Genomic DNA, 12,302 nt, shown 5'->3' on the forward strand with positions numbered 1-12,302 from the left:
TAGCCCACGCTTCGCAACCATACAGCATTGTTGGAACCACTGTTCCTTCAAACATACCCATTTTTGCTTTCCGAGATAATGTTCTCGACTTCCACACATTCTTCAAGGCTCCCAGAATTTTCGCCCCCTCCCCCACCCTATGATCCACTTCCGCTTCCATGGTTCCATCCGCTGCCAGATCCACTCCCATATATCTAAAAAACTTTACATCCTCCAGTTTTTCTCCATTCAAACTTACCTCCCAATTGACTTGACCCTCAATCCTACTGTACCTAATAACCTTACTCATATTCACATTTACTCTTAACTTTCTTCTTTCACACACTTTACCAAACTCAGTCACCAGCTTCTGCAGTTTCTCACATGAATCAGCCACCAGCGCTGTATCATCAACGAACAACAACTGACTCACTTCCCAAGCTCTCTCATCCACAACAGACTTCATACTTGCCCCTCTTTCCAAAACTCTTGCATTCACCTCCCTAACAACCACATCCATAAACAAATTAAACAACCATGGAGACATCACACCCCCCTGCCGCAAACCTACATTCACTGAGGACCAATCACTTTCCTCTCTTCCTACACGTACACATGCCTTACATCCTCGATAAAAACTTTTCACTGCTTCTAAGAACTTGCCTCCCACACCATATATTCTTAATACCTTCCACAGAGCATCTCTATCAACCGTATCATATACCTTCTCCAGATCCATAAATGCTACGTACAAATCCATTTGCTTTTCTAAGTATTTCTCACATACATTCTTCAAAGCAAACACCTGATCCACACATCCTCTACCACTTCTGAAACCACACTGCTCTTCCCCAATCTGATACTCTGTACATGCCTTCACCCTCTCAATCAATACCCTCCCATATAATTTACCAGGAATACTCAACAAACTTATACCTCTGAAATTTGAGCACTTACTCTTATCCCCTTTGCCTTTGTACAATGGCACTATGCACGCATTCCGCCAATCCCCAGGCACCTCACCATGAGTCATACATACATTAAATAACCTTACCAACCAGTCAATAATACAATCACCCCCTTTTTTAATAAATTCCACTGCAATACCATCCAAACCTGCTGCCTTGCCGGCTTTCATCATCCGCAAAGCTTTTACTACCACTTCTCTGTTTACCAAATCATTTTCCCTAACCCTCTCACTTTGCACACCACCTCGACGAAAACAACCTATATCTGCCACTATATCATCAAACACATTCAACAAACCTTCAAAATACTCACTCCATCTCCTTCTCACATCCCCACTACTTGTTATCACCTCCCCATTTGCGCCCTTCACTGAAGTTCCCATATATATATATACATATATATATATATATATATATATATATATATATATATATATATATATATATATATATATATATATATATATATATATATATATATATACATAAATATATATATATATATATATATATATATATATATATATATATATATATATATATATATATATATATATATATATATATATATATATATATATATATATATCCATTTGCTTTTCTAAGTATTTCTCACATACATTCTTCAAAGCAAACACCTGATCCACACATGGATTTGTATGTAGAATTTATGGATCTGGAGAAGGCATATGATAGAGTGATAGAGATGCTCTGTGGAAAGTATTAAGAATATATGGTGTGGGAGGCAAGTTGTTAGAAGCAGTGAAAAGTTTTTATCGAGGATGTAAGGCATGTGTACGTGTAGGAAGAGAGGAAAGTGATTGGTTCTCAGTGAATGTAGGTTTGCGGCAGGGGTGTGTGATGTCTCCATGGTTGTTTAATTTGTTTATGGATGGGGTTGTTAGGGAGGTGAATGCAAGAGTCTTGGAAAGAGGGGCAAGTATGAAGTCTGTTGGGGATGAGAGAGCTTGGGAAGTGAGTCAGTTGTTGTTCGCTGATGATACAGCGCTGGTGGCTGATTCATGTGAGAAACTGCAGAAGCTGGTGACTGAGTTTGGTAAAGTGTGTGAAAGAAGAAAGTTAAGAGTAAATGTGAATAAGAGCAAGGTTATTAGGTACAGTAGGGTTGAGGGTCAAGTCATTTGGGAGGTGATTTTGAATGGAGAAAAACTGGAGGAAGTGAAGTGTTTTAGATATCTGGGAGTGGATCTGGCAGCGGATGGAACCATGGAAGCGGAAGTGGATGATAGTGTGGGGGAGGGGGCGAAAATTCTGGGGGCCTTGAAGAATGTGTGGAAGTCGAGAACATTATCTCGGAAAGCAAAAATGGGTATGTTTGAAGGAATAGTGGTTCCAACAATGTTGTATGGTTGCGAGGCGTGGGCTATGGATAGAGTTGTGCGCAGGAGGATGGATGTGCTGGAAATGAGATGTTTGAGGGCAATGTGTGGTGTGAGGTGGTTTGATCGAGTAAGTAACGTAAGGGTAAGAGAGATGTGTGGAAATAAAAAGAGCGTGGTTGAGAGAGCAGAAGAGGGTGTTTTGAAATGGTTTGGGCACATGGAGAGAATGAGTGAGGAAAGATTGACCAAGAGGATATATGTGTCGGAGGTGGAGGGAACGAGGAGAAGAGGGAGACTAAATTGGAGGTGGAAAGATGGAGTGAAAAAGATTTTGTGTGATCGGGGCCTGAACATGCAGGAGGGTGTAAGGAGGGCAAGGAATAGAGTGAATTGGAGCGATGTGGTATACCGGGGTTGACGTGCTGTCAGTGGATTGAATCAAGGCATGTGAAGCGTCTGGGGTAAACCATGGAAAGCTGTGTAGGTATGTATATTTGCGTGTGTGGACGTATGTATATACATGTGTATAGGGGGGGGTTGGGCCATTTCTTTCGTCTGTTTCCTTGCGCTACCTCGCAAACGCGGGAGACAGCGACAAAGTATAATAATAATAATAATAATAATATATATATATATATATATATATATATATATATATATATATATATATATATATATATATATATATATATATATATATTTATATATATATATATTTCTTTCGTCTGTTTCCTTGCGCTACCTCGCAAACGCGGGAGACAGCGACAAAGTATAATAATAATAATAATAATAATAATATATATATATATATATATATATATATATATATATATATATATATATATATATATATATATATATATATATATATATATATATATATATATATATATATATATATATATATATACATATATATATATACATATATCCCTGTGGATAGGGGAGATAGAATACTTCCCACGCATTCATCACGTGTCGTAGAAGGCGACTAAAGGGGACGGGAGCGGGGGGCCAGAAACCCTCCCCTCCTTGTATTTTAACTTTCTAATAGGGGAAACAGAAGAAGGAGTCACGCGAGGAGTGCTCATCGTCCTCGAAGGCTCAGATTGGGGTCTCTAAATGTGTGTGGATGTAACCAAGATGAGAAAAAAGGAGAGATAGGTAGTATGTTTGAGGGAAGGAACCTGGATGTTTTGGCTCTGTGTGAAACGAAGCTAAAGGGTAAAGGGGAAGATAGGTTTGGGAATGTCTTGGGAGTAAAGTCAGGGGTTAGTGAGAGGACAAAACAAAGGAAGGAGTAGCACTACTCCTGAATCAGGAGTTGTGGAGGTATATGATAGAGAGTAAGAAAGTAAATTTTCGATTGATATGTGTAAAACTGCATGTTAATGATGAGAGATGGGTGATTATTGGTGCATATTCACCTGGGCATGAGAAGAAAGATCATGAGAGGCAAGTGTTTTGGGAGCAGCTGAATGAGTGTGTTAGTGGTTTTGATGCACGAGGCCGGGTTATAGTGATGGGTGATTTGAATGCAAAGGTGAGTAATGTGGCAGTTGAGGGAATAATTGGTATACATGGATTGTTCAGTGTTGTAAATGGAAATGGTGAAGAGCTTGTAGATTTATGTGCTGAAAAAGGACTGGTGATTGGGAATACCTGGTTTAAAAAGCGAGATATACATAAGTATACGTATGTAAGTAGGAGAGATGGCCAGAGAGTGTTATTGGATTACGTGTTAATTGATAGACACACGAAAGAGAGACTTTTGGATGTTAATGTGCTGAGAGGTGCAACTGGAGGGATGTCTGATCATTATCTTGTGGAGGCTAAGGTGAAGATTTGTGGGGTTTTTCAGAAAAGAAGAGAGAATGTTGGAGAGTTGAGAGTGGTGAGAGTAAGTGAGCTTGGGAAGGAGACTTGTGTGAGGAAGTACAAGGAGAGACAGATTACAGAATGGAGAAAGGTGAGAACAAAGGATGTAAGGGGAGTGGTTGAGGAATGGGATGTATTTAGGGAAGCAGTGATGGCTTGCGCAAAAGAAGCTTGTGGCATGAGAAGCGTGGGAGGTGTGTTGATTAGAAAAGGTAGTGAGTGGTGGGATGAAGAAGTAAGATTATTAGTGAAAGAGAAGAGAGAGGCATTTGGACGATTTTTGCAGGAAAAAATGCAAATGAGTCGGAGATGTATAAAAGAAAGAGGCAGGAGGTCAAGAGAAAGGTGCAAGAGGTGAAAAAGTGGGCAAATGAGAGTTGGAGAGAGAGAGTATCATTAAATTTCAGGGAGAAAAAAAAGATATTTTGGAAGGAGGTAAATAAAGTGCGTAAGACAAGGGAGCAAATGGGAACTTCAGTGACGGGGGCTAATGGGGAGGTGATAACAAGTAGTGGTGATGTGAGAAGGAGATGGAGTGAGTATTTTGAAGGTTTGTTGAATGTGTTTGATGATAGAGTGGCAGATATAGGGTGTTTTGGTCGAGGTGGTGTAAAAAGTGAGTGGGTTAGGGAAAATGATTTGGTAAATAGAGAAGAGGTAGTAAAAGCTTTACGGAAGATGAAAGCCGGCAAGGCAGCAGGTTTGGATGGTGTTGCAGTGGAATTTATTAAAAAAGGGGTTGACTGTATTGTTGACTGGTTGGTATGGTTATTTAATGTATGTATGATTCATGGCGGGAGCGGGGGGCCAGAAATCCTCCCCTCCTTGTATTAACTTTCTAAAATGGGAAACAGAAGAAGGAGTCACGCGGGGAGTGCTCATCCTCCTCGAAGGCTCAGAGTGGGGTGCCTAAATGTGTGTGGATGTAACCAAGATGTGAAAAAAGGAGAGATAGGTAGTATGTTTGAGGAAAGGAACCTGGATGTTTTGGCTCTGAGTGAAACGAAGCTCAAGGGTAAAGGGGAAGAGTGGTTTGGGAATGTCTGGGGAGTAAAGTCAGGGGTTAGTGAGAGGACAAGAGCAAGGGAAGGAGTAGCAATACTCCTGAAACAGGAGTTGTGGGAGTATGTGATAGAGTGTAAGAAAGTAAATTCTCGATTATTATGGGTAAAACTTAAAGTTGATGGAGAGAGGTGGGTGATTATTGGTGCATATGCACCTGGGCACGAGAAGAAAGATCAAGAGAGGCAAGTGTTTTGGGAGCAGCTGAATGAGTGTGTTAGTGGTTTTGATGCACGAGACCGGGTTATAGTGATGGGTGATTTGAATGCAAAGGTGAGTAATGTGGCAGTTGAGGGAATAATTGGTATACATGGGGTGTTCAGTGTTGTAAATGGAAATGGTGAAGAGCTTGTAGATTTATGTGCTGAAAAAGGACTGATGATTGGGAATACCTGGTTTAAAAAGCGAGATATACATAAGTATACTTATGTAAGTAGGAGAGATGGCCAGAGAGCGTTATTGGATTACGTGTTAATTGACAGGCGTGCGAAAGAGAGACTTTTGGATGTTAATGTGCTGAGAGGTGCAACTGGAGGGATGTCTGATCATTATCTTGTGGAGGCTAAGGTGAAGATTTGTATGGGTTTTCAGAAAAGAAGAGTGAATGTTGGGGTGAAGAGGGTGGTGAGAGTAAGTGAGCTTGAGAAGGAGACCTGTGTGAGGAAGTACCAGGAGAGACTGAGTACAGAATGGAAAAAGGTGAGAACAATGGAAGCAAGGGGAGTGGGGGAGGAATGGGATGTATTTAGGGAATCAGTGATGGATTGCGCAAAAGATGCTTGTGGCATGAGAAGAGTGGGAGGTGGGTTGATTAGAAAGGGTAGTGAGTGGTGGGATGAAGAAGTAAGAGTATTAGTGAAAGAGAAGAGAAAGGCATTTGGACGATTTTTGCAGGGAAAAAATGCAATTGAGTGGGAGATGTATAAAAGAAAGAGACAGGAGGTCAAGAGAAAGGTGCAAGAGGTGAAAAAAAAAAGGCAAATGAGAGTTGGGGTGAGAGAGTATCATTAAATTTTAGGGAGAATAAAAAGATGTTCTGGAAGGAGGTAAATAAAGTGCGTAAGACAAGGGAGCAAATGGCAACTTCAGTGAAGGGCGCAAATGGGGAGGTGATAACAAGTAGTGGTGATGTGAGAAGGAGATGGAGTGAGTATTTTGAAGGTTTGTTGAATGTGTTTGATGATAGAGTGGCAGATATAGGGTGTTTTGGTCGAGGTGGTGTGGAAAGTGAGAGGGTTAGGGAAAATGATTTGGTAAACAGAGAAGAGGTAGTGAAAGCTTTGCGGAAGATGAAAGCCGGCAAGGCAGCAGGTTTGGATGGTATTGCAGTGGAATTTATTAAAAGAGGGGGTGACTGTATTGTTGACTGGTTGGTAAGGTTATTTAATGTATGTATGACTCATGGTGAGGTGCCTGAGGATTGGCGGAATGCGTGCATAGTGCCATTGTACAAAGGCAAAGGGGATAAGAGTGAGTGCTCAAATTACAGAGGTATAAGTTTGTTGAGTATTCCTGGTAAATTATATGGGAGGGTATTGATTGAGAGGGTGAAGGCATGTAAAGAGCATCAGATTGGGGAAGAGCAGTGTGGTTTCAGAAGTGGTAGAGGATGTGTGGATCAGGTGTTTGCTTTGAAGAATGTATGTGAAAAATACTTAGAAAATCAAATGGATTGTATGTAGCATTTATGTATCTGGAGAAGGCATATGATAGAGTTGATAGAGATGCTCTGTGGAAGGTATTAAGAATATATGGTGTGGGAGGAAAGTTGTTAGAAGCAGTGAAAAGTTTTTATCGAGGATGTAAGGCATGTGTACGTGTAGGAAGAGAGGAAAGTGATTGGTTCTCAGTGAATGTAGGTTTGCGGCAGGTGTGTGTGATGTCTCCATGGTTGTTTAATTTGTTTATGGATGGGGTTGTTAGGGAGGTAAATGCAAGAGTCCTGGAAAGAGGGGCAAGTATGAAGTCTGTTGGGGATGAGAGAGCTTGGGAAGTGAGTCAGTTGTTGTTCGCTGATGATACAGCGCTGGTGGCTGATTCATGTGAGAAACTGCAGAAGCTGGTGACTGAGTTTGGTAAAGTGTGTGGAAGAAGAAAGTTAAGAGTAAATGTGAATAAGAGCAAGGTTATTAGGTACAGTATGGTTGAGGGTCAAGTCAATTGGGAGGTGATTTTGAATGGAGAAAAACTGGAGGAAGTGAAGTGTTTTAGATATCTGGGAGTGGATCTGGCAGCGGATGGAACCATGGAAGCGGAAGTGGATCATAGGGTGGGGGAGGGGGCGAAAATTCTGGGGGCCTTGAAGAATGTGTGGAAGTCGAGAACATTATCTCGGAAAGCAAAAATGGGTATGTTTGAAGGAATAGTGGTTCCAACAATGTTGTATGGTTGCGAGGCGTGGGCTATGGATAGAGTTGTGCGCAGGAGGATGGATGTGCTGGAAATGAGATGTTTGAGGACAATGTGTGGTGTGAGGTGGTTTGATCGAGTGAGTAACGTAAAGGTAAGAGAGATGTGTGGAAATAAAAAGAGCGTGGTTGAGAGAGCAGAAGAGGGTGTTTTGAAGTGGTTTGGGCACATGGAGAGGATGAGTGAGGAAAGATTGACCAAGAGGATATATGTGTCGGAGGTGGAGGGAGCAAGGAGAAGAGGGAGACCAAATTGGAGGTGGAAAGATGGAGTGAAAAAGATTTTGTGTGATCGGGGCCTGAACATGCAGGAGGGTGAAAGGAGGGCAAGGAATAGAGTGAATTGGAGCGATGTGGTATACCGGGGTTGACGTGCTGTCAGTGGATTGAATCAAGGCATGTGAAGCGTCTGGGGTAAACCATGGAAAGCTGTGTAGGTATGTATATTTGCGTGTGTGGACGTATGTATATACATGTGTATGGGGGGGGGGGTTGGGCCATTTCTTTCGTCTGTTTCCTTGCGCTACCTCGCAAACGCGGGGGACAGCGACAAAGTATAAAAAAAAAAAAAAAAATGATTCATGGTGGGGTGCCTGAGGATTGGCGGAATGCTTGCATAGTGCCATTGTACCAAGGCATAGGGGATAAGAGAGAGTGCTCAAATTACAGAGGTATAAGTTTGTTGAGTATTCCAGGTAAATTATATGGGAGGGTATTGATTGAGAGGGTGAAGGCATGTACAGAGCATCAGATTGGGGAAGAGCAGTGTGGTTTCAGAAGTGGTAGAGGATGTGTGGATCAGGTGTTTGCTTTGACGAATGTATGTGAGAAATACTTGGAAAAACAAATGGATTTGTATGTAGCATTTATGGATCTGGAGAAGGCATATGATAGAGTTGCTAGAGATGTTCTGTGGAAGGTTTTAAGAATATATGGTGTGGGAGGCAAGTTGTTAGAAGCAATGAAAAGTTTTTATCGAGGATGTAAGGCATGTGTACGTGTAGGAAGAGCGGAAAGTGATTGGTTCTCAGTGAATGTAGGTTTGCGGCAGGGGTGTGTGATGTCTCCATGGTTGTTTAATTTGTTTATGGATGGGGTTGTTAGGGAGGTGAATGCAAGAGTTTTGGAGAAAGGGGCAAGTATGCAGTTTGTTGTGGATGAGAGAGCTTGGGAAGTGAGTCAGTTGTTGTTCGCTGATGATCCCTTTCCACATCCAGTTCCCACAAAACTCTCTATGGTTTACCCCAGATTCTTCACATGCCCTGGTTTAATCCACTGATAGAACGTCGACTCCAGTATACCACATCGTTCCAATTTATTCTATTCCTTGGACGTCTTTCACCCTCCTGTATGTTCAGGCTCCCGTCGCTCAAAATCTTTTTCGCTCCATAATTCCACCTCCAATTTGGTCCCCCGCTTCTCTTTCTTCCACCTCTGACACATATATCCTCTTTGTCAATTTTTCCTCACTCATTCTCTCCGTATCCAAACCATTTCAGCACACCCTCTTCTGCTCTCCCTACCACACTTCTTTTTCATTTCCATGCATCTCTCTTACCCTTTCATTACTTAATTGACCAAACCATCTCACACCACATATTGTCCTCAAACATTTCATTTCTAACACTTCCACCCTCCTCCTAACAACCCTATCTATAGCCACGCCTTGCAACCATATAATATTGTTAGAACCACTATTCCTTTAAACATACCCATTTTTGCTCTACAAGAAAACGTTCTCGCCTTCCACACATTCTTCAACGTTCCCTGAACCTTCGCCCTTTCCCCCACCCTGTGACTCACTCCCACTTCCATGGTTCCATCAGCTGCTAAATCCAATTCCAGATATCTATGACTCTTCACCTCCTCCAGTTTTTCTCCATTCAAACTTACCTCCCAGTTGACTTGTCCCTCAACCCTACTGTACCTAATAAACTTCCTCTTATTCACATTTACTCTCAACTTTCTTCTTTCACACACTTTATTAAACTCTGTCACCAACTTCTGCAGTTTCTCACCCGAATCAACCACCAGCGCTGTATCATCAGTGAACAACAAGTGACTCACTTCCCAAGCCCTCTCATTCACAACAGACTTCATACTTGCTTGTATTTCCTAAACTCTTGCATTCACCTCCCTAACAACCCCATCCACAAACAAATTAAACAACACTGGAGACGTCAAGCACCCCTGCCGCGAACCGACGTTCAATGGGAAGCAATCACTTTTCTTTCCTCCTACTCGTACACATTCCTTACATTCTCGATAAAAACTTTTCACTGCTTCTAACAACTTACCTCCCACACCAGATATTCTAAATACCTTCCACAGAGCATCTCTATCAACTCTATCACATGCCTTCTCCAGATCCATAAATGCTACATACAGATTCATCTGTTTTTCTATTTCTCACATACATTCTTCAAAGCAAACACCTGATCCACACATCCTCTACCACTTCTGAAACCACACTGCTCTTCCCCAAACTGATGCTCTGTGCATGCCTTCTCCCTCTCAATCAATACCCTCCCATATACTTTTCTAGGAGTACTCAACAAACTTATACCTCTGTAATTTGAACACTCACCTACCTCTTATATTGCCTGAGTTCGTCTCCCCACCTCCGATATTGCCTGAGGTCGTCCTCTACCTCCCGTATTGCCTAAGCCTGTTCCCATACCTCTCCAGACCCTATGATACACTTACCAGGGGAGTGAAAGGGTAGAAGATGGCTAGGGATGTGTTCTTCTCAGCGGGGGCTCGAGACACTATGGTTGTGGACTCCAAGAAGTAGGGAGTGGTAAAGTCTACCACCGTCTCCCTGATCCCTGAAACATGTGGCATATGGTGAAGAACTACTGTAAACATGTGGCATACACTACAAAACCACTAAAACAATTGGCATACATTGTACAACCATCACAAACATATGGCATATAATGTAGAATCACTAGAAGCATGTTACAAATACTGAAGAACTGCTAGAAACATGTGGCAAATATTGTTGAACCACTAGAAACATTGACAAATACTGTAGAACTGCTAGAAACATGTGAGAAGTACTGTAGAACTGCTTAAAAACATGCGACAAATACTCTAGAACTGCTAGAAACATGTGACAAATACTGCAGAACTCCTACAAACATGTGACAAATACTGTAGAACTGCTAGAAACATGTGAAAAATACTGTAGAACTGCTAGAAACATGTGACATATACTGTAGAACTGCTAGAAACATGTGACAGATACTGTAGAACTGCTAGAAACTTGTGACAGATACTGTAGAACTGCTAGAAACACGTGAAAAATACTGTAGAACTGCTGGAAACATGTGACAAATACTGTGAAACTGCTAGAAAAGTGAAAATACTGAAAAACCATTAGAAACATGTGATAAATACTGTAAAACTGCTAGAAACATGTGACTAATACTGTAGAACTGCTAGAAACATGTGACAAATACTGTACAACTACTAGAAACATGTGACAAATACTGAAGAGCTGCTAGAAACATGTGAAAAATACTGTAGCACTACTAGAAACATGTGACAAATACTGAAGAGCTGCTATAAACATTTGACAAATACTGTAGAACTACTAGAAACATGTGACAAATACTGAAGAACTGCTAGAAACATGTGACAAACACTGTAGAACTACTGAAACATGTGACAATTGCTGTAAAACTACTAGATTCATGTGACAAATACTACAGAACCACTAGAAACATGTGATATGTACAGTAAAACCACTAGAAACACGTGTATATAAAGTAAAACAACTAGATACTTGTAACAAATAGTGTAGAACACTAAAAGCATGTGGCAAATACTACAAAAAACTAAAAACACAACATATGTAAACATATATACCAACATATTAACATTGATAATACAAACACACATCTCACCAACACATCAACAATAGCATTACGGCCAGATATGATACCAGCACATTAACAATGATAATACACACATCATATCAAAACATTAACCCTTGTAATACAAACACATATCATACAAACACATTAACAATGATGATAAAAACACACACCATACCACCACAATAACAATGATATTACAAACGGAAATCATTCCAACATTTTAACGACTATAATAGAAACACATATCATACCATTTCAACAATGATAATACAAACAAAAATGATACCAATACATTAACAATGATAATACAAACACACATAATACTAACACGTTAACATTCATAATACAAACATACATCATACCAACACATTAACAATGAAAATACAAACACACATCATACTAGCACATTAACAATGATAATAAAACACACATCAAACCAAAACAATAACAATGATGATAAAATCAGAAAATCAAACTGGCACATTAACGATGAAAATACAAACACACATCATACCATCATTTTAACAATAATATTACAAACACAAATCATACCGAAACATTAAGAGTGATAATGCAAACACACATCATACAAACACATTAACAATGATAATACAAACAACCATCATGCAAAAACATTAACACTGATAATAGAAACACATATATTACTAACACATTAACAATGACAATACAAACACACGTCATACCAACATTCTAAAAATGATAATACAAACACACGTTAGACAAACACATCAACAATGATATCATAAACACAAATCATGC

The 12,302-nt window shown here is 40.4% G+C and overlaps 1 protein-coding gene across 1 annotated transcript in view; it reads right to left on the reverse strand.

Annotated features, from left to right (window-relative positions):
• The window catches only part of LOC139752188 (glutamate receptor ionotropic, delta-2-like), a 159,591-nt gene that overhangs the window by 97,960 nt on the left and 49,329 nt on the right, over nt 1-12,302 (reverse strand). Inside the window, exon 4 of the mRNA XM_071668160.1 lies at nt 10,345-10,466. Coding sequence (XP_071524261.1) covers nt 10,345-10,466 — 122 coding nt within the window. The remainder of the gene's footprint in view (nt 1-10,344; nt 10,467-12,302) is intronic.

This window comes from Panulirus ornatus, chromosome 2 (assembly GCF_036320965.1).
Source record: "Panulirus ornatus isolate Po-2019 chromosome 2, ASM3632096v1, whole genome shotgun sequence".
NCBI lineage: Eukaryota > Metazoa > Arthropoda > Malacostraca > Decapoda > Palinuridae > Panulirus > Panulirus ornatus.